The 24,158-nt window shown below is 35.5% G+C and overlaps 1 protein-coding gene across 7 annotated transcripts in view; it reads left to right on the top strand.

Moving 5' to 3' along the window:
* CCDC82 (coiled-coil domain containing 82) overlaps window positions 1–23,511 on the top strand; it is a 31,539-nt gene extending 8,028 nt beyond the window's left edge. For 4 of the 7 annotated variants that reach the window (XM_036124482.2, XM_036124479.2, XM_036124481.2 and 1 more), the window contains 5 exons: window positions 8,671–8,763; window positions 10,639–10,763; window positions 13,551–13,721; window positions 17,738–17,923; window positions 23,013–23,511. In XM_036124482.2, the coding sequence (XP_035980375.1) occupies window positions 8,671–8,763; window positions 10,639–10,763; window positions 13,551–13,721; window positions 17,738–17,923; window positions 23,013–23,078 (641 nt within the window). In that variant the 3' untranslated portion in view covers window positions 23,079–23,511. The other 3 variants (XM_036124483.2, XM_078058726.1, XM_036124485.2) reach the window with 3 other exon arrangements.
* Window positions 23,512–24,158: the final 647 nt, after the last annotated feature.

The following is a 24,158-nucleotide window of genomic DNA, read 5'->3' as shown; positions in this document are numbered from 1 at the left end:
TTGATTTCATTGATCCCCTATAAGTCTGTAGACTTATAGGTGTCTACAGACCACACTTTGAGACCCTGACAATTTAGGGTATCTTAAAATATGTATTATTTTTCTAATCCCTATAATTGTGCATAAATCCAAAGACTGTTTTTATGATGTTTTACAACTCCGGCAGAAACAGGCTGTTGAGTGAATACATTTTTTATTTTTTTCTTCAAGAATGGATTTTTTCCAGTTTTTTTAAATGGTCATATTTACTAAAATTATGTGTAACATGGTTCAATATGAATCTCATGATTTATAATAAAATAGTAGATTGAAGTATGGATTAAATTTCAAGAAATTTATCAGTTACAGAGATGCCAGTAATAAGCATCTATATTTCAAAAGTCAGTGACTACTTTCCTTACATCAGTAGTCACTTGTTCGCCTGCCACCTGGACACGGAAGTTTTACCGAAACTCAATTAGGACATATCCCATCATTCTGGATATAATATCTAGAATGTGATAGAACATTTTCTCAGTGATACCTACTCATGCCTACTCCTGCTAATTAATGAAAATTAAAGTTCATCATTCCTTCTCTATTCTACATCTCTATGCTTACTCTTGTTTTTCTAAGGGATAATTTTAGATTTACTGAAGAGTAGAAACTACAGAGAGTTCCTACATAACCCCTCTCACACACAGTTTCCCTATAATTAACATTTTGCAATAATTTGGTACATATGGTAAAATTGATGAGCCAATATTGTTACAGTATTATTAACTATAGTTCATATCTTACCTCAGGGCTCACTCTTTGTGTGGTACATTCTGTGGGTTTTGACAAATATATAATGATACAACAGGTATCCATCATTACAATATCATACAGAATAGTTTCACTGTCCTCAAAATCTCCTGTGCTCTACCTATTCATTTCTTCCACCCTCCACTGAACTCCTGGCAACCACTGATCTTTTTAACATCTCCACAGTTTGCCTTTGCTGGAATGTTTTATAGTTGGAATTACACAGCATGTACCCCTTTCAGACTGAATTTTTTCACTTAATAATATGCATTTACGTTTCCTCCATGTCTAATGTGGCATGATAGATTATTTCTTTTTATCACTGAATAATATTTCATTGTATGGATGTGCCACAATTTGTTTATTCATTCACCTGCTGAAGGACATGTTGGTTGCTTCCAAGTTTTGGCAATTATGAATAAAGCTTCTATAAATATTTGTGTGCAGATCTTCTATGGATACAACTTTTCAACTCATTTGGGTAGATACCAAGGAGCTCTGTGCTTGCTTCTACTATTGAGCATCTCCACCTCAGAGAGAGATGAATCTCTTTTTATGCAATACATTTTACCTTGTCTGTTCCTAATTGCAACTTCTTTCGGCTTAATCCTTACAAGTTGTCTTTTCTCAACTTGTAACCATATTCATGCCTTTCCTCCCTTGAGTTGGTATGTTTCATTAACCACTATTCAAAATTGTATCCTTTGTTCCAGTTTCCCATTAACTCTACCAAGCATTGTTGAGCTCTTGCACCCATCAATCCAGTGAAATTGCTCTCATTAAAGTTAGTGATTACTTCCTAGTTGCCAAAATGCTTGTCAGTTCTTATGTTAACGTGATATTGTTAATGTGTTTTGCCACTAACAACTGATGATTCTCCCTTTTAGAAAGTTCTCTTTTTAGCTTCTGTGGTACCATTCTATCTTGTCTTCCCCTTTATAATACTGCTTTCCTCTTTTTCCATTTGCCATGTAAATATTGATGTTTCTAAAGGCCATCCTCAAACTCCCTGCCTTGTGCTTCAGGCATTCTCTTCCCATAACTTTAGCCCAGTCTATGGGAAAAAATTGCCAAACTTTTATTTCCAGCACAGATTTCTCCAAAGCCTAAATCACAGTTTTTCATCTTACTGAACATTTTCATCAGGGTATCTTTCAAACACCTCAGACTCAATATGTGTAAAACTAAATAATTGAGCAGTAACATAAAGGAGTTTTGGGGTGGTGTAGAAATACTGTTTTCTTGGTTGTCATGGTGGTTACACAACTTTATGCATTTGTCATAGAACTGTACACCAAAAAGAGTGAAATTTATGGTATGTAAAAAAAGTAAAACTCAATAAAGAGAGCCAAATAAATGGGCATCCCCGCTTCCAAAAAATAACCTCAATGGTTAATCCACTTCACTTCTCTTTGCATTTCTCACACCATTTAAAGTTGATGATACATTATAGGAACTCATTGTTAGTTGGATGGATGGATGATTAAGATAAGTGTATTGACTAAAGGCTCTTGGGTCTATACTTCAAGACAGAGAAATGTTAGATGTGATAAGATTTCTTAAAAACATCAGAGGAAAACAACCCCACACATTTTAGAGTGATAATGTATGACTTGTTTTTAATACTTATAAATGTTTATGCCATTTATGAATATAATAAATAAAATTAAATGTAGGCAGTTTCCAATTTGTCAAGGGATTATGATCTAAAAGTCGCTATAGGTTAATTCTTACACTTTAAAAATATATTTTCTCATTAAAGTAATAACCTATGTGAAATAATAAACATGCTGTGGCCTTGGTTAGGCTATAATTAGGCTAATATTTTCAGATTCATTCTCTTCCCAACCTCTCTAAGAACACTGACAACTACTCATAGCCAACATATGATCACAATTTGTGAGAAACATTTCCTACTTCCAAATTCACTACTCAGATGAGAATCACAATGAGTGGCCAATGCAATTTTACCTTTTGGATGAGAACAGTTCTACCTATATGAAGACATTTTGTCACTTCCTCATTATCTGCCACTTGGCTCTGAGAGATGTATCTGTAACACCTGAGAATAGTTTCCTTTTCTACTACACCTTTGATGCAGTTGAAGACAATCATGGTCTTTTTTCCTTCTCATAAATCCCCCTGTATTTCTCTAAATTTATTTTGAGACTGCAGCTCCCAGAAAAGATATGATAAAAAGTAAAGGGATAGACTAGCTGTGGTCCACTGTATTCCAGACCTTAATGTTCACATGCTAATAATAATATACACAGATAGATAGGAATAACCTTCAGATTTGTGGATACTGAAAGTTAAATTGTTTTTCCAGTACTCTATGATATGTTCAAAGTGACAGAGAAGAAAGTATAGACAGAAGAGTACATCTCAGTCTACTAGTGCCTCACTAGATAAATACTTGCTAGAATACTGGAAATTAGACTAAACGCAAATATTAACTCAGTCTCCACCTAGCAATTAAAGAGAATAATTCTATCAACATAACACAGAGTGTGCCTAAGAACAGTCTTGCAACCATTTACATTAAATATTAAATTCTAGAATTTTCCCTTTTTTGTAGGATAAGTAAAAAGTGCCAGTGAAATCATATTGTAGCACAAGGGAAAGGTAACATTGCCCTGAAGACTCAGAGGAAGAAAATGCCTGTGAAAAGTGTTTCATTAAAGGAAACAGAAGAAAATTGTATAAAGCATTTGCTTTACAATCTGTGAAAAAGGAAATAGGAAGTTGTAAGGAAAGAACAACTTGAGGGGAAATAGAGCTACCTGAGATAAGGATTAGTTGCTAGAAAATTAAAAATATAAAGTCAGAAATAAAATCTATACTGAAAGATGTAAACAACAGAATTAACAGTACAGAAAATCATCAGTGATATATAGGTTAAACTTAAGAAGTTCTTTTGCATAGAGAAAATGAAAACAGTTCTAAAGGAGAAGATAACACATAAAGGAGTAGAAATGATCCTACTTCACAAATTTCTGCAGGGAAATACAGAACAAATGGAAATCTAAAGGAAGAAAATTCTATGGCTTTAGTGGGAAATGTAAAAGAAGATTTGAATGTGCTAAGAGACAGCATGTTTTTGGATGGAAAAACATGGAGATGTGAATTCAGAGGTGTGATAGAAGATGTTGAGTTGCTGAACACATGCATTTAGTGCAAATTAAGGAGGCTCACATCCTAATAAGTTGATGAAAATAGATTTGCAAATAGACATATGAAGGAAATATTTTTCTAATTACAAGAATGAAGAAAAAGTTATCTAGCCATCCTTTTTAGAATTATAAAATGGTTGGGCGCCTGGGTGGCTCAGATGGTTAAGCGTCTGCCTTCGGCTCAGGTCATGATTTTAGGGTCCTGGGATCGAGCCCCGCATCGGGCTCCCTGCTCAGCGGGAGGCCTGCTTCTCTCTCTCCCTCTACTACTACTCCCTCCCTGCTTGTACTCTCTCACTCTCTCTGTCGAATAAATAAATAAAATCTTTAAAAAAAAAAAAAAGAATTTAAAATGGTTTAATACAGGGGTGCCTGGCTGGCTGGCTCAGTCAGTTAGGCAGCTGACTCTTGATTTCGGCTCAGGTCATGTTCTCATGGGTCATGGGATCAAGCCCCGTGTGGAGCCCTGTGTTGGGCTCCATGCTCAACAAGGAGTCGGCTTGAAGATGCTCTCCTCCTGCCCCTTCCCCGACTCATGGACACACTCTCCCTCACTCTTTTTCTCTCTATAAAATAAATAAAATAAAATCTTTTTTAAAAAGAACAAGACAAAAATTTTCTACTTTGTTCTAGATGTTTTGAACAATATAATAAAAAAGTAAAACAAGAAATACAACTACTGAAAAGGAAAAGACATTATTTGAACATATATATATATACACACACACACACACACACACACACACACACACACACAAGCTATAAGTTTCTGACTCATTTAACCAGGGATACAAAGAGAAAGCATATGAATAGCTTGAGAGCAGGAGTAAATGCAGCATATATTTCCATAGTTTTCTTATGTTCCTTTTTTTCCTATTGGGGGGGTACCTGTTAAGAGTAGAAAAAGAACCCAATTTCTTGCTCTGTCTCTGCTTTCTTACACTAGGCTCATACTTCCATTTCAAAAGAAAGTACACCAACACTCTGTGTGCTTCTATCTAAGAGAATATGTATAAACATTCACTCGGTTCTTGAAATAAACTTAGCACTAGCAAGACCACATCCTTCTCAGGGTTGGGGGAGAAAGCAGAGTCACTGCACAGGAATTCCTGAACAGTATCTCCCTCTATCCAGCTCTGCAATGTGCTAGGAAGTTCATTTTCTGCAAATATATAAGAGATCTGACTATTGGGGATTTGCAAAAGATCTCAGAAAGATGACCAGATTCACAATGAATATGTAAAATTCAATAGTTTTCTTGTATGCTATCAATAATTATTTAGAAGATATAATGAAGGACAATTCCATTTATAGTAGCAAACAAAATAAAGTTCCTAGGTCTAATCTTAGGAAGAAAAGCATGACTTTATAGGTACAAGAATAAACTTTACTGTGAAATAGCAAAGAAAATATGAATAAAAGAGACACGGCATGTTTCTGGAAAGCAGTAAATAGTACAAGAAATTATTTCTTCTGAAATTAACTTTTTTGGGATGGAGGGGCAAAGGGAGAGAGAGAGAGAGAGAGAGAATCTTAAGCAGGCTCCATGCGCAGCTCAGAGCCCGATGCTTGGCTCAATCTCACAGCCCTGAGATCATGACCTGAGGCGAAATCAAGAATCTAACACTTAACCAACTGAGTCACCCCGGAGCCCGTGAAACTAACTTTTTGATTCAACTTTGCAAAAACAATGCTAAAGTTCACTTGGGAAAAATATATGAGAATAAATAAAATTAGACAACAAACAGTAAATCAGAAGGACTTGCCCCACCAGTTATAAAAAGTTATATAACATTTCAGTAAGTAAAGCAGTGTAGTACTGGCATGAAGATGATGGCCAGATCATTAAGAAAGGTACAGGGTACTGAAACAAAATCTTAGCATATATGTGAAATTAATATATGATAAAAGATGCATGGAAAATCAACAGAATGACTAAACTACCCTATGATAGGGTATGGGGAAATTGACTACCTTGAAAAAATCAAGTTATGCATAAACACAAAAACTGTTGATTTTCTCCTGTATTCTTTTGCAATTTTTTTTTATAATCATAGAAGAAAATTTTAAATGATATTCCTAGGATGTTCCACAGAAGCTCATCCACTATAGGGATTCGAGCACTGGAAAAAAAGCTGTGGAGGAGGTCTGAGCTCTAATCCTGATTCTTCCTCTATCTAGTTGTGTGACCTCGGGTAAGTTCTTTCATCATTGGGTCATTTTAAAAAAATTTTAAATGAAAGATTTGAGGGGCGCCTGAGTGGCTTGGTCGGTTAAGCATCCGACTCTTGATTTTGTTTCAGGTCATGATCTCAGGGTTGTGAGATCGAGCCCCACATCAGGCTCCCTGCTGGGCGTGGAGCCTGCTTAAGATTCTCACTTTCCTTCCCACCACCCCTCTCTAAAAAAATAAAATACAAAATACAAAATGAAATGAGAGATTTGTATTATTTTCTCCAATTTCCCATCCAAGTCTAAAATTCCATGCTCTGAACTATATTATCAAACCTAACTAGCATGCAGAACAACATCTACTTAGGGGATAGTAGCATGAAATCTAGAGTCACACTGTTTGGGTTCCAGCACCGGTTTCAACACTTACTAGTTGTGTGATCTTGGGGAGATTTTTCATCCTCTTTGTATTTATTTCCTTAACTAAAAATAAACTGAGGGTATTGATAGTGCCTCACAGGCTTGTATTGAGAAATAAAGCAATGCATGTAAGTACATGAAACAATGCCTGGCATATACTTGCTCAATACAATATTTTTTTCTTTTTTTTTCTTTTTTTTTTAAATTTTATTTATTTGCGAGAGAGAGAGAATGAGAGACAGAGAGCATGAGAGGGAGGAGGGTCAGAGGGAGAAGCAGACTCCCCACTGAGCAGGGAGCCTGATGTGGGGCTCGATCCTGGGACTCCAGGATCATGACCTGAGCTGAAGGCAGTCGCTTAACCAACTGAGCCACCCAGGCGCCCCTACAATATTTTTTTCAATCTGAGATGCCAGGAGCTTAATTCCTCCACCACCCATCTATCCACTCAAGCACAGCGAAACTGAGGCCTTCCTGACTCTTTTGAAGGAGATTCTGATATTGGTAGGAGAGAGATTCTGTGGTTAGGAAAAAATTCTCCAGATGATTCTGATCCTCTGCCCTTTCCTTTTACTCCCAATTCTAAAGAAACACCGTCAAGGTCTTTAAAATAGAACAACAGTTCCCAAACTCTACAGCAGGTGAGTAAGGTTGAGCATCAGCACATTCAAAGACTGATAAAATCAGAGGGATAAAAAATTCTATTTCAATTTATTTGGTAGTTAAACTTAGGAGCACAGGGAATGAATTTCATGGTTTTTTCCCCCTCAACATGTCTGTTAATATTCCCAGAACATTTTTCCCTTAATATAGCTTGGAAAGTGCTAGATAGAGTTTAAATGCAGTTTAACACTCACAAATTAAATGATGGTCCAATACTATATTATATCCAGAGGTTGATGAAAATCTAATCAAAATTGAATGCTATTGAAGTATTATTTCATTTTCCAATTACATTCTACTGATTTTTAAAAAAATACTCATAAATGGCTGTGATCAGTTCTTTTGTAATTTACTCTAAAGTCTAAGGGCCCCGGTGCAAATTATCTGCTATTGTCATTTAATTTTATTACTGCTTTATTTTGGCCACTTTAGTACTATAATAAATGTTTGCTTAAAAAAGATTGCGTACTAAATATTTTTCCTGAAATCTAAAGAGTTATACAGCCCTTTTAGTAGCTAAAATATAAGTAAAAACATTTCTCCATGTTAAATCTCATCTTTGTTTTATTTCAGTGAAAGCAAGGTCAAAATTTACTCATAAATGCTAACATAGGTCTTATTTTGCTTAAATTTCTCACCAAGTATCATCCACTTTTCCTGAAATGCTCAGGCTGCCCCTAATATAGGTTCCCAGGCCAGGGCAAATGTTCTGTGATGACCATTTGGATCAAGGAAGAGGTTGTGTTTAGTAGAGAATAGTTCTACAGCCATAGTAAACCTTGACCCAAGAGCAATGGGAAATAGTAGGGACCTTCTCTCTTACCATTGCATGGCCCATCACAACAGATGATTCCATGGACTACATTGGGTTAGTGGGAAGGTAGGCTTATATATTCAGTATGAGAAAGAGAAGACAGAACTTTTCTAAACTGATATGGAAAATCCTAAATCTGGAGCAGCAGAAAGGGAAATGGAGTTTTTATAGCCATTGGGGTTTTGGCTAGGGTGGTAATTTCTTGGGCAATTTCATATGTACCATGTTTCGAAGAGAAGGAAAGACAGGAATTTCAAGTACATGTTGAATAACCTACCTATAAAAGTTTTCTCTCTTGCTCTCTCTAATTGTTAAGTTGATAATTAAACTTGGGTCCACAGGGGATGATCTGGGTTTTTTTTCCCTCACAATGTATCTCTTAATATTTTCTGAATAGTTTTCCCTTAATAAGTTTGGAAATTGAAGATTATTTGAAATAACAACTTGAAATTTGGATTAGAAGCCAGTAAATCTGGAAAATGGAGATTTGCTCAGTGACAAGTCACTGAGGCAGCTATAAAATTAGGATAATTAAGCGACTTCTCCTACTTATAGTATTAATTTCTTAGAGAAAGGAACCTATTTTATTCAGGGAATTTTTTTATCTAGTATATTCTAATATGTATTTAAAATTAATTTCAGATTCTTTTAGTGACCACTATACTCACTTTGAAAGAGTTGTGAAGGCTCTTCTGATCAATGCTTTAGATGAATCTTTTCTGGGAACATTGTATGGTAAGTTAATACAAATGGAACAATTAGAGGTTTTTTTCTTTTTCCAATTTTTAAACACCCTACTAATATAATAATATAATACTATGTAATACAATATATACTTAAGCAAAACCAAGAGACCCATTCTTAAGGCCCTCCAATTGTTCCCTCTAGGATCAACTACACCAGAAGCCCATTCACATCAAGAACTTGTTACTGTTTATTATTTGTGATATGTGGAATGTGCAAAAGAAATATGTCATGTTCCCCTGACCTTAGAGAGTTGACAGTGAATGTGAGGATGTAGGACAGACTCAAAACAGCAGAGTAGTTCAATAGCCATGTGTTGTCCCAGCCTCTCTAAGCTCATTGAATTTCACCAAAAGTTATGTGCTGTTTTATGCTTTTGTGCCTTTGCTCATACTGTTTCCTCTTAAAATATAATCCCTTTCTACCCTAGATTTTCCAGGTGAGTATAAAATTGTTTTCACTGTCAAAGCTACTATGACCCACTCAGTATTTTTACTCCCTCATTTGTGCTCTCAGTTCCCTGGTGGTACTGATGTGTATACACTTTTCATACTGTATTGAAAATGTATTTTTGCCTTCCTCTCTTCTAAGACTACAAGAAGAACCATACTCTAGATATACACTTATCCCTTGCATCTAGCACATCTGGAAGTTAATAAAGATTATAAATATGTTGTATTGAATATCTACCTAATTGCCTAAGTGAGATTTCATTCACAGTTTATTGAGCAAATATTTATTGAGTGCCTAAGGGGCCAGCATTTATCTGAGGGCTGGGGATATGGCAATGACTATGACATACAAGATTCCTGCTCTCATGTTGCTTAAAGTCTAATGGGAGAGACAGACCATGAAACAAATATATAACATAATACAATTTCAACTAGTGATTAGTTCTTGATAAAAAAAAATAACATAGGTTAAAGAGACCCAAGAGTGATAAAGGAAAAGAAAGTATCTGTTAGATTCGTCAAAGAAGGTCTCTCAAGAGGTGACTTTTAAATGAACGAAGTCAGGGGGAAAATAATGCATTGATCTATCTGAGAACACAGTAAGTGCAAAAGACCCTTAGGTAAAAGTAAGTTTGATGTGATAGATGAATGGATAAAGAAGAAGTGGTATATATATCCAACGGAATATTACCCAGCCATAAAAAAAGAATGAAATCTTGCCATTTGCAACACATGGATGGATCGAGAGGGTATAATGCTAAGTCAGAGAAAGACAAATACTGTATGATCTCACTTACATGTGGAATTTAAGAAACAAAACAAATGAACAAAGAAAAAAAACAAACAAAACAAATAGACTCTTAACTATAGAGAATAAACGGGCAGTTACCAGAGAGGAAGATGGTGGGGGGGATGAGTGAAAAGGTGAAGGGGATTAAAAGTACACTTACTGTGATGTGCACTGAGCAATGCATAGAACTGTTGAATTACTATATTGTACACCTGAAACTAATATAACACTATATGTTAATTTTACTAGGATTAAAAGAACAGAAAATAAGTTTGATGTATTCAGGCAACAATTAGAAGGCCTCTGTGGTTTGTTCCTTTCCCTAATGTTCTGATGGAATCTTTTTTTCTTTACTCAACTAATTTTTTAAAAATTTCAAATGCTTCTAACCAATTAACCAAGTATCTTTCTAAAACTATGGGAAGAAATCCTTAACTATTCAACTATTTAAATATTGCCTAATAATGTTTCTCAACCTTGGCACTATTGGTATTTGAGGCTGGATAATTCATTGGTGTGGGGGCTTAGATAGATAGATAGATAGATAGATAGATAGATAGATAGATAGATAGATAATTTCCTAAGGGCTAAGTGATTATTTGCTGCTGTTGTTCCCCTGAACAGATGGCACCAGACAAAAGTCATATGCACAAGATATGTTGACATCTCTCCATTATTTGGATGACCGCTTTGTTCAGCCTCGTCTAGAGAGTTTAGCTTCTAGAAGTCGTTGGAAAGAGCAATATAAGGTATACAGTTTAATTTGTTTTGAGTCTCTGGTTGGGGGGATGGGAGTGGCAGACCTATCAGGATTTCAGTATCCAGTTATCAAACTGAATATTGACTGAATACTAACTGAATAATCTTCTAAATTATTGGCATTTTTCTTTGTTAATAATCAGCTTGTTGTTTCTCACCTTTTCTAAAGACTGCTATTGTTTTAATTATTGTAACACTTATTATATGTATCCAGTAGTTAAGTAGTTCTAAATGATGAATAACTTTAGAACATCCCCAGAGCTTAGCCCATCTATTAAAATGAGGAGGTTATCTCACAGAATATTAATCATTGTTTCAGAAAAGAGTTCCATTGCTAAAGAAGTTTGAGAAATGGTGGGTTTTAAACTTAATTGGAGGACCTTTCAAGGAACATTAATGTATGAATTTATACTGTAAATCTTCAAGAGGGTGATGTAGAATGCAATACTTTTCAAATTTGTGTTTTCCTATGAGGCTCCTTTTCATGAGCTACATTTTATCACCTCCTAGAATAATTGATTTCCATAACATAATCTGGGAAACACTGGCCTAGGTTGTCTTTGACATCCTTCTCGACCTTAAGGTTTTATAATTATTGGTAATTAAGATTTTGTAATTCTACCAATTTCAGGGAAGCATCTTTTTACTTTATAAGACTTACTCCATGTTATCTCATAGATTTCTATTTTATGAATCTCTAATAGTAGAGGCTGTCTTACATGTTTTTTAAGGGTTTTTTCTTAATCTCCCTACTTCTAATATTCTATCTTCTCATGATTAGCGAGAGGAAAAAAAATGGCAAGGTAACAGAAGTTCAAGTTCCTAACAGTCCTTCTGGCACTTAAATCATTAGCTATTCTACCTCATTTATGTCACGAGATTTGGTTTCATCCAAGGCCTGTTCAGTCTTGAATTACCTGATAAATTAGCCACAGATGATTTGGGTTTAAGGGACAGTTATGGGATTACAGAAATAGAAGACTTCAGTTTGGAGGATGGCTGAGTTTAGGGCCACCATATATATCTCTTTGACATTGGGTGGGTTTTTAACCTCTCTAAACTCCACTCTCTTCCTCAGATACAGAAAATATTTACCTACTTTAAAGGGAAATATTTACTTACTTGGAAGGTAAAATACATAGCACAGTTCTTAAATATTATTTTCTTTAATAGAAAAATAGCATATATTTATTGATCACTTAACTTTGCCAAGTAATTATGCAATGCAAAGTATCTTATTTGATCTTCAGAGTAACCCCATGAGGAAGGCACTATTCTTTCCTGTTTTAGAGTTGAGAAAACTGTGACTCCAAACACAAGGTTACACAGCTAGTAATTAACTAGGCCAATGTTTAAACCTAGAAATCATAAATTCCTAGTATTTATCTGACTCCAAAGCCCATGCCACTATGCCATATTATGCTTAACTATACCATGGCATGTTATGCTGAATTTGGATTATCTGATGTTGAAATAATAACTGAGAGATACAAGAAAATATTAGCTTAAAAATTTAGAGACATAAATAATTCAATATGATCTTGGTCAGAATTAGCTAAGTTATGCTGCAAAAAATAAATATGACAGGTCAACAATGAAAATCTTAACAGCTTAAACCAACAAAGCTTATTTTTCAGTTATATTATATGTCCCATGTAAATCTACAATAGCGTTCTGCGTATTGTAGTCACTCACAGAGCCAAGCTGATAGAGCTTTCATCTCGAATGTGCTTCCATATGTACCACAGAAACGAGAAGGGAAAGTGGTTTAGTCACCTATTTACTCTGAATGTCATCCTGTAAGTGACATGTGTCACAAACTGCCATGAAATATGAGAAATATTAAAAGTAGACAAAATACAATGTAGTTATGAATCATACAGTGTTAAAAAGGGAACTATCGGTATACTGAATATTTAATTACTATCAGGCTGATAGAGATTACAAATGTGGATCAGTAACCCTGCTAATATGCTCACTGTTTGTAGTTCAAATATTATGGTAAAACCTAATCTACACTACTAATTATGACAGTAGGATCTAGCACAGGCCTAGAGTGTGAGCAAAAATATGCAACCAGAAGTAATTGCACAGCTTAATAAAGCTTATTTATGAATGCCAAATATTTTCTCAGTTCACTTATTCGTTGCTAATTCAGCTATTAGACTGTTCATATCAGAGTTGGCCCCCTAGCATTCCTAGTTCCAACTTGCTTATTTCATAGTCCTTTAGTAAGTAGCCATAGGATGATCAAATCATTTCTGGAATATTTTGTGGGAAATAGGATATAATTTACACCAAAGAGACTGAATGTGATCTGGTTTTTCTCAGTTTTTGACTAACCTAAATGAATTCATCTTTTTGTTATAGTATCCTGAATTTTTGCTGCTCTTTTTTTCTATTTTTAACTATTAAACCTCATTTACACTAACTAGAGATGAGAGGAGGGGAAAAAAAAAGTAAATTAAAATCTGTGAAGAATACTACCTAATAGTAACTCAAAAGTAGGAAACTAATTTTTTTTCTAGTCTGGTTTCTTTTCATTTAACAGCCTAAATTATAAATTCTTTTTTTTTAATTTAAAAATATCTTGTCAAATATCTACTGTGTGCTCTGTGTTAAAGTAAGAAATAAGAGTGTGTTTTGCTCTTACATCTTACCCCATTATTGTGATTCCAAATATTGGCTTTAATTTGGTTAGGTTCTTTTTATGTTTTATTTTATTGTTGTTTTTTCCAATCTTGGAAAGCTTCATTACATTTTTCAATTGTTTTCAGGAGCGGGTGGAAAATTATTCTAATGTAAGTATCCATTCGAAGAATCCTGAAAACTGTTCCTGCCAGGCCTGTGGATTGCATCGCCACTGCAGATACTCAGTGCATTTATCAGGAAAGTTGTACAACACCAGGACTATGGAAACAGATGATTTCATGTCACATGATAAACAGGTATTTTTCCCTCTCATTTTAGTTTTCAGTATTTAGAAATTTTCAATACATAGCTTGCACAAATAACCCTGTTGTTTTTATAAATGGAGAAAGCACTAGGAGAAGGGAAAAGAGTACAAGGAAAGAGGGTATACATTTTGAATGTGAAAAATATGTCTTGCCTATGTCTATGGCAAATTCACTCCTAATTCAGATACTAAACTTTGTGTAAGTACACATCACCCAAACTGTGGGGAGGGGAGAAGGGTGTAGGATGAGGATGAAAAGGCAGATAACTGGGGCAAGGGAAGCAAAAGTCCCCTTTAGGTCCAAAGGAGAATTTAACCCAAGTGGAAAATTTTATGGCAGATAATCTACCAAATTGACAGTTCCCAGATGCCTGTCATCTTAATATGAGAATAGAAAGAAAACGATGTTTCAACCTAGAGTGTATCAGAATCAAAATCTAGATGATCAATACATACTTAAGGTGCCATTAATTTTGAATGAAAAGACAAAAATGAAGAAAATATTGGAAATATTTGAAGAAAAGTATTTATAAACAAGCAAAGCAGTACAGTGTGAAGAGAGAAGTGCAGGGTGTAGTCTACTTCTATTTATTTTTTAATCTTTATAAAAGTATTACATTTATAAATGCAAAAATATTAATATCGAGAGCTTCCTCTGGTGAGTCAGTATATCCATGAAGGGTGTGTGTGTTTGGGGGCTCTCAGAGTTGCCTCTAAATACTGCCAGTCAGTTATTAAGCTAGAAATAGATTCTTAATCTAAATCCTTCTGCTACATTGGGTAGTATGATTCCTCAGTACTAATGGCAGTAATTGACCAGATCTCTCTAAACAATCTGTAAGATTCACTTAGAAAGTTTGCATGGGGATAATGAATTCAGAATTAGTCTTTAATGTATCATTTGACAAGTTACTATGAAAACACATTTCTTTTCTCAACATAGTCTATATGCAAATCTCCCCATTGTTTAAAAACTGATCTATGATTTTTTATGAGTTAAGACACATAGAATCTTTTTTTTTTAAGATTTTATTTATTTATTTGTGAGAGAGAGAGAGAGAATGAGAGAGAGAGCACATGAGAAGGGGGAGGGTCAGAGGGAGAAGCAGACTCCCCGCTGAGCAGGGAGCCCTACGCGGGACTCGATCCAGGGACTCCAGGATCATGACCTGAGCCCAAGGCAGTCGCTTAACCAACTCAGCCACCCAGGCGCCCAAGACACATAGAATCTTAATAAAAGTGATTTAATACTTTAAGGATCATGTTCTATTGTATAGGTCAAAAATAGTGCTGTACATTCACAGTCTTTGCTGTCTACAGCTAATCCTGGAAAGGGAAGTGAGTTAGAAAACCATTTCTGGAGTTCTGATATTCCTGTGAAAGAGTAAAGATTCTGTATAAAATAGTTATTCAAATATCTAAAAAATAAAAGAGATCTCACAGAATAAAAGCAAAGAACATTAATACACCAGTCACACAATGGAAAACATCAAAGTTAACAAATATATTAGAAAATTATTATTTTCCATCTAAAGGTATACAATTAAAACCTACCTTAAAATGCCAGTTGATAGCTCTCAAAGTAGCAACGTATTTTTAAATCAAATGATAAAATGCAGTTTTGTATGGTTGCATTGAAACTAGCAGTTTCATGGACAGTAAGATTCCTAGAGAGAGAAAGATTATGATACATCTTTTTAGAATACTGGATAACTACGTATAGCCAGAATCATAAAACTATACATATTCAGTGCCCATAAGTTTATGCTAGGCAGAGTAATCCAATTAAAGCAGATGACACAATCATGAAGTTCATCGAAGCATTTACCCTTTTCTGCGAACACTTACTAACAATGGTTTAGGCTTTTAAAATGTGATCACATTTTGGGGAAAAATAGTGTGAGAATATTCTAAAGGTAATTTTGGGTTTATTGATCTACATAAGTGTAAGTAGCGGCCAAGAAGATAGGAATTAGAAATGGAAAGAAGTAAACTATAATGTTAAATATTTTCAATGGGTATTTTTGTTTCATACAGGTAAAAAAAAAATTTAAATAAGGATTTTTAAAGACCTCTCCTTCCCTCTTGCCCCAACTTAAAAATTTTATACAGATAAATTCCTCAGTTTTGTGGAAATATAAAATACAGTGTGCTGGAAATTTTTAAAAAATTATATTATTCTTCTACTGTACTTTATCCAGAACAGCCGTAGGAGACTTCTCCCACACAGTCTACTTTGATGACAGAAATGGAGAGACAGAGGGTACCGCTTGTGGCCACTGCAATATTGTGGTACCTTTTTCACTCAAAGTAAAAAAGGAGGCATCAGCAAGGGAACTGTTAGCGTTGATATGACTGGTTTGACGATAATGTTGAAACGGGAAGGTTCCTGGGAGTAAACAAGCAATGTACAATAATACCTGATTATTTCTAATGATCTGAAAAACAGAAAGGTTTTCATAGAACTTTAACAGAAATCTGAACCTGGTTTTCTTCAACTTTCAAGGATTTTAAGAAAGACTGTAAGATGTCCCAAATACCATCTTCACAAGATGATGCATCAAACCTGACTGTTGCTGATCATATGTAACTTTTATTCAGTTTTGCCAATACACTCTTCATTTTATTACTATTTTTTGCCAATATACTCAGATTATTTATTGAACTCATCACCTTTGTGAACCCTTGCAGTGTGGCTTCAGAAAAACAATGCAGTTCTTTGTCAGATTGTCAGATAGAATACAAGTTACATAGATCAATACTGTAACTATACCACTTGTACTGAACTCATGAAAGCATAACCCATTAGTGAATTTAGGCATAGAGACAAATATATAATTTAACAAGGAGTTTGTCTATTTCCTCAGGTTAATCCAGAGAAGATTGATCATGTTATAATGTTTTTAGCTGTAATGTTTAGTTTTTAGATTTCCTATTTTAGTTATCAGTGTGTATAACAGTACATATGCAAAACATTCTGAAAGAGGAATGTTCTGGTTGGTTGATTTCACAAGAAGAGTATTCTTTTTTTTTTTTTTTAAGATTTTATTTATTTGACAGAGAGAGACACAGCGAGAGAGGGAACACAAGCAGGGGGAGTGGGAGAGGGAGAAGCAGGCTTCCCGCTGGGCAGGGAGCCCGATGCCGGGCTCCATCCCAGGACCCTGAGCCGAAGGCAGACACTTAACGACTGAGCCACCCAGGTGCCCCAAGAAGAGTATTCTTAATCATAGAATCCTGGAAGTCCACATAAACATAGAAATTAAAATTCTCATAGTTTGCTAACAATAAAGTATTAATGTGTTATATCAGAGTGACTAATTAAGGAAACAAATATGACTAAACACAAAGTTATTTTTTACTTGACAATATTTTTTGGAAAAAACTAATTTAATGAAAAACTGCCAATACTGAATATTGGTTATAAGAGTTTGTTTCAGTTTTACATGTTGCTTATAAGTTAGAAAATTATCGTTAATCTAGACATTTTTAACTCAGTAACTATGTACATACAATTGCTTGCACGCTTTTCTTGCTTCAGGTATGCCCATCCTTCTGTGTTAAAAGCCATTTTTCTCCTCCTTCTCAAACTTGGCTAACTATTTTCTGAAGACTTAGTTCAAGCATCACCTACTCAAGGATTCTTCTCATCACTGAATTGGGTTAATTGTCCCTCCTCTGTACCTTGATAGCATCTCTTGCCCATCATTTGACACATTGTTCTGTGATCGTTTGTTTTTCTCCCAAGACTGTAAGCTCCCCTAACACAGGTAGTACCTCTTTCACTTATATATCTCCAGTGCTTAGCCCAATACTTGAAACATAGCAGATGCTCAGTTTTTCTTATCTAAGTTATATGAGAGAAGGTAAAGGAACCATTGTATAAACATTTTAAAAATTAATAATGCGTTTATTAGATTTTGCTAATATACAGCCAGAAAGGCTGTATAATCATTAGTATATTTTTTACTTCATATGTCAGATAATAATGTTTATTCCTTGATTTAGGTGTTTACTGTTGGCAGAATTTGTGCTGATCGTACCCGAATTTATCATAAACTGAAACATTTTAAGTTCAAGCTGTACCAGGAATGTTGCTCCATTGCAAAGACAGAAGAAGTTGAAGATGAACAGGTTAAAGAAACAGTGGAAAGAATTTTCAGTCAGTCAAAAGAAAGTGGCTGGATTAAGGAGGTAAGGTGAATATAGAAGAATCATCTCATTCATAGATTCTGGAGCCTAATTATGATCAGCAGAAGGATACAAATGACTAGAGGACAGTGAAATTTAAAAAAGAATCTCTCCTTTTCCCCGTCTTTGTATTTTCTCTTCTTCCACCCATTCCTTTCATGCTTATCATTGTCCCACCCTGAATAGGTGCCCTGATGTTCTAAGCATTCCTTCAGCTCATCAGATAAATTGAAATCCTCAATAATACCGTCCTGTAATGAAGGACCTCTGTCCTTTCACTTTTATATATATGGTATTCCTTACATATATATTAAGTCCCTATTTTCTTTGACAAAGTATAGGACTCACCTCTGCTTATCTGCTTCCTATTCTTTAGAACAGTTCTTGTGATCCGAGAGTGAAGAAGCACCTGGTACCAATCTGAGGAAAGGATCTCGGCTGCCAGTTCTAATACCCCCCACATCCTCTTCTTGAGGACATGGGCTGAGCAGTGAGCACTGTAACTGAAGATCAAGGGGAATGCAGAGGTTTCAGGCCACGGCACTGATTTTGATCCCCCCAAATCCTGTTGATCACTAAGTTTGATATCAGGGATAAAGTGGGGGTTTTGAAGAGTGCACTGGATTCCCGAAGATCTGCTGGCAGCTCATAAGCTCTGGTCTGCTCACAGAGCTTTTAGAATTGTTTATGGTACTTGGAAAGAATGCTAATATGATTGCAATCTTCTAAAACAAGTCTAGTTACGTGAATGTATGAGAGAAAACATAGTAGATTTTCAGGCAACTCAGATCAACAGTATATTTAATCTTTAAAAAAAAAAAAAAAGCCTGACTTGAGATCTGTTGCCTGGGTTATTTATACCATAAGGAAATTTGTAAAAGAGGAAGATAAAAAAGAAGAGAGCTCAGTGAATAAACTTACAAGCAGAGGGAAAGAAAAAGAGAACAAACAACAGGAACTTGTCAGGACACGTCATGTTCCGCAGAGGTCTCCCAGTCTGGACAGTGACATCAGAACTGGTTTCCCTTCTGACAGTTCTCCTCCCACCACAAGGCCCCACCTGGTGATCTCTCTGCCTCCCCCGCCGTCCCCCCATCTGGAACCTCCCGTAGTCTTTCTATCATTTTACTCTCCTCAGCTTTTTATCTTTTACTTTGCTTCGACTTCTCTCCCAGTGCTTTCCTCCCTGTCCTCCTCTGTGCTTTTCTATTAGCCTTAGGGAGGAGCCATGACTTATTCAGTAAGTCCCATCTTCATTTTCCATGATGACACGAAATTCTTAGCTGCCTTTATGGGTGCATTTAAGGGTTGCCAACCCTCCAGTGGAGTTGAAAAGCCTATTGGGACACCATTTTTTTAAAAATTGTTTAGAAAAATCACTGTGCATGTACTATACATATTATGTAATAATAGTATAAATGGGGAAGAACGTTAAACTTTTTTTTTTTAAAGATTTTATTTATTTGACACAGAGAGCGAGAGAGGGGACACAAGTAGGGGGAGTGGGAGAGGGAGAAGCAGGCTTCCCACTGAGCAGAGAGCCTGATGTGGGGCTCAATCCCAGGACCCTGGGATCATGACCTGAGCCGAAGGCAGACACTCAATGACTGAGCCACCCAGGTGCCCCAAGAACGTTAAACTTCTTGCAGAGAAAAACTAAAAGCACTTCCAGATCATGAACCTTAGAAAAAGCTTAACAGGATTTCTAACAGAAGGGACCTGGAATAAGAAAAAATACTCTTAGGAAGAAAAAAGCCAAGTGTTCTATTATGCTTCAAGAACAACACTTAGCAGTGGACAGTTGTAGTTCAAGATCATGAAAGTCTAGGACAGCATGCACCTTTTTTTCCACATGCAATACCAAAGAGCTTCATTTTCTTTTTGGGATCCCTCCTGTTTTAAAAATATTTATCTATAAATTTTCTCAAAAGATGTCCTAGAAACTAAAGTCTAGAGCCACTGTAAACCCATATGCAGCTTTCTGTGCTGTGATTAAACTTCAGAATTTATCAAGTGCTCTGACATCTCTCAGCGTCACCCCACTTACCCCTCAGAGAATGTGAGCGTCCTTGTGTGACAGCCTTGCATGTGCTTGTGATGCACACCTTCTTCCTTGGTTGCAGGCTCATGGCCATAGCTACCCTAACCCTTCTGAATGCCAGGGCTCAGTGCTGCTTGAGTCGCCCTATCTGTGGCCCTTTTTGCTCTTACTTCCTAATTATTATGTCAACCCCTTCTTTTACCTCACACAAACTATCTGGTCCTGGCTTTCCTCCCAGCTTGTATTACACACCTTGCTTTTTCCCTTACCTGCCCCTTCCTCCTCCAAGCGTTTTTCTTCCCTTGTCTCAGGATATCTCAGCGTATCTTCCCAAAGACCTGCCAACTAGACTGACTTCATTCTTCTTGTTCCTCCTCCTAACAATTGAGCTAGGATGATCTGTTTTTAACCTAGGATGACATTAAAGGGTAGGAGCTACTTGAGTGTAAGAAAGGAAAGAATGATAAGAAAATTATAATAAAACCAAAACCTATAATAAATATAATAAAAGTAATTGTCTCATTCTAAATTTGACTGGAAGAACATACTATCATATGCCACTGGCTAAATTCTAATGAATGTTTCTTGTTAAGAAGAAAGTGAATGTGATGATGGGATTTCCAGAGAAGCTGAAGATAGGGTTGTTGGGATGGGGTGGTGAATACATGAACATCAGGAAGTGAAGAAAGTACGTCGAAAGTATCAAGTCTCAGTTTTACAGTTGTATGTAAATTTTAAATGTATTACATAAAGATTGTTACATAAGAAAGAATTTTAAATAATGATTTGATATCCCACCCCTTCCTGAAACTTTTTATGTGGTGTCTTTTTCTTTCTCCCCTTTAAAACTTTTTTTCTTTTAATTTTTCTTTCGCTCCTTAAACTGATGTTTCTCAAATCATGGCCCTAACTACCTATGTCAGACTCACCTAGAAGTTTGTGGAAAATGTGTAGTTCCTGGCCTCACTGCAGACCTATTGAATGAGAATCCTTGGGGGTGTTAAACACCCAATATTTAACAAATCAGGTGATTCTTAAGCAAATTAAACATTGAGGGCCCTGCTTAAAGGTGCATGTCACTCTAGGTTCCGTTCTCAGCCTCTTTATAGCTCTCTGCCTCGGTAAACCCATTCCTTTCTTCACATCTAACTGCTCTTTTTCTGAGCAGAAGACTCCAAACTCCTTCTTTTATGTTCTGACCTCTTTCTCACATTCCCTTTCCACAGTTCCACCTGTTTTAATCAGTAGGTCCATCCTGGCACTTGAAGGGGTTAACATAATAAGATCCAAACTCTCCAGATTTTTAGGAAAAAAGAATGATGGAACCAGAATCTTTAAATGGATTGAATGACCAGGAATTACGCCCTCCCAACTTTAAGTCTCAGAAATAGCATACTATGATGGTTAAAAGCACGGATTTAAATATTTTCTAGCAGTAGAATCTGGAGGCAAGTTACTTTATTTCTCTAAGTTGTCTCTTCAGTAAAATAGGAATTAAAACAATAATAATAGAGTTTTGATTGTGGAAATTAAATGATCAACACATTTTAAGCATTTAGTATTGGACCTAGCAATTAGTAAGTGATCAATTAATGTTAACTATTATTAGTAATAAAAGCAAGGAGAGATTTTCCTTCCTTTTCTTAGTATAGCTGGGACAGATTATAATTTTCCAGAAAAAATTTAATAAGAGAAAAAAGAATATAAAGAAAGATAATATAAAAAGCATAAAAACTATCAAACTTTTAAGGTATAGGTTTCTAATTCTAGAGTACTTTACTTCTGTCTGGTAGAACCTAAGTAGTCGGTCAGAAGAATCCCTAAGTAGTTCAAAGGTTATTTCCCCTCCTGTTCTTTTCTTCATTCTTTCCAGAGAAGGTGATCCAGTCACAGATCTTTGAGGGGACAAAAGTTTCATGGCCCTGTCTAGAAGGAAAACACATTCCTCCTATGCTTTTCCATAGGTTCCTATCACCACCAAAGTCAGGGTCATCAGGATCCTCTCTTCCTTTACTAGGAGTGGAACCAGAGTTCATAAGTAAAGAAACCATTAGGTCAGTTAATCTCCTCAACTGAAGTCAGCAGTTGAGTTTCCAAATCACAGTTTCCAAATCATCAGTGAAATTTCCAAATCATCCTGACTCCTCTCTTACCTTGTCCTACCCTGGTCTTGACTCTTCATCTTCATTGGCTGTCACTTAAATTTGGAATCTCATTACCTAACTTATTACAATAGATTCATAACTAAATGCCAAAATATTGTAGAATGGATGTTTTAACATTTTTCTTAAAATACACCCCAGATCATGTCAGTCTCTGCCTTAACACTTTAACAATTTCACATTGCCTGTCACATTATTGCTAAACTCCTTCACCTAGCATTTCATACTTTGACCACAGCCTCTTTGGTTCAGTCTCATCTCTCTCTATTCCCCTAAACAAACCTCAAATTGTAGTCAAACCTCATACTTTCTTGCCTTTTCACTGTTGTATGGACTGTTGCCCGCCCCCCCCCCAAATCTTTGCCAACCAAATCCTTTCTCCCATGACAGTGTAAGTGCTTCTCTTCTTTTCTGATCACCTCAACTAACCATGGCTACTCTCCTGAACCTTCATACAGTGTCTATATAGTTCTTTATGGCACTTGTTATTGCTGTATTACCACTGAACTCTGGTCTTCTAGGGACAGGGAAAGCAATTTTTTTTGTACCTAGACAGTCATTAGAAAGTATTCAATATATGTTATGTGTTCAACAAATTTTTGTTGAATAAGTTATTGAAGCTGTTATACTTCCACAAATATGATAATAGAAAAATTACAATTTATAAGAACATTATGAGATTAATAATAATGTTCAGTTTGATCTCTTTCCAATACTTTATGGGTTAGAAATGCTTATTTGAAATTGTGTCCCTGTTTATAAGAATTTTGTTCATGATTATCCTGAAATGAGAAGTGAACGTGTTCCTGTTTGTGTCTATAGATTGAAAAGGCCTACCTTATCTTCTTTGCTTTGAGTAAAATAACTAGCTTTTTTATTGTATACACAGAAATATGGTCAACTTCAAGAATATCTAAATTGGGCGGATTACTTTCAAGATGAGAAGTTTGACTGAATTGTAACACATTTCCTTCAGAGAAGATTTTATAAATTCCTGTAAATGTGAAGATCATGAGTCTTGTTTCTCTGTATCATGTGACATATTTAGATATTTTGTGTGTATTTTCATGGCAAATATCTTGTTTAAAACATATGTTCATCTTAATTTCCATGAAATGGCACTCTACAGTCAAATAAAAGTTTTATCTGCTGTACATAGAAAACAGAAGTCTAATAATTTTTAAGTAAGAGTTATTTTAAAGTTATAAAACAATGCCTTTATAACAGATGATTATCAAGCAAATGAGCTGTTCGTGTCCTGTCAGCTTAATAGACAAATACTGTATTTTAAAAATGAATTCAGACTAACATCTATGTGTATTTATTATTGAATCCCTGCCCAGATGTGTTTATTATCTTTTCACAGTATTAAATGATCTGCACTGATATATTCTTTGCTACTGTCCTTATTTAGATCAGTGGGCCGTGGAAGAAACCGAATGTCTCATTCAGTTCAATCCCCTCGTGTCAGAATCAGATTGTAGTTTACCCATTCCAAAGAGGAGAGCTTCTCTCCTTTTCTAAAGTTCCCTTTAGAAATAGATCTCAGGCCTCCAGAGTCTTTCAACCGTCACATTCAGGAATAATTTCGTGATATGTATTTTCATGCTTCACAATGTTCTTTCTATCTTTTATTCAATTTGTCTACATGTTAATGATTAAGATGTATTTTATTTATTTTTATCCAAAACCTTTCCCATATATGTATTTATGTTAGGATCTGAAGACTTCAGAGAGATGAATTCAGCCAAAAATAGTTTAAAAGAATACTTTGGCATCTGCATTGCTTTGCACATCTAAATTTTCCCATAATATAATAAAGTGAAATGGTTTCATAGTGACCAAATGGACCCTGTCTATTCTGTATCTTTAATTCTTAAAGGTAGTGTCATAGTAGGATCTATTTTACGGTGCAATTTTAGATAATTGTTTCTCACCTCAAGTGTTGATTGAACCTGGCTTCAGTTATTATGCGGTTCATGCATGGAGTTCAGTGTATGTGCACACATAAAAAGCTACACTTTATTAAGTCCTT

The sequence above is a fragment of the Halichoerus grypus genome, chromosome 11 (genome assembly GCF_964656455.1).
Source record: "Halichoerus grypus chromosome 11, mHalGry1.hap1.1, whole genome shotgun sequence".
NCBI lineage: Eukaryota > Metazoa > Chordata > Mammalia > Carnivora > Phocidae > Halichoerus > Halichoerus grypus.
Note: the sequence above shows the minus strand (reverse complement) of the source record. Positions and strands in the feature narration are given on the sequence as shown.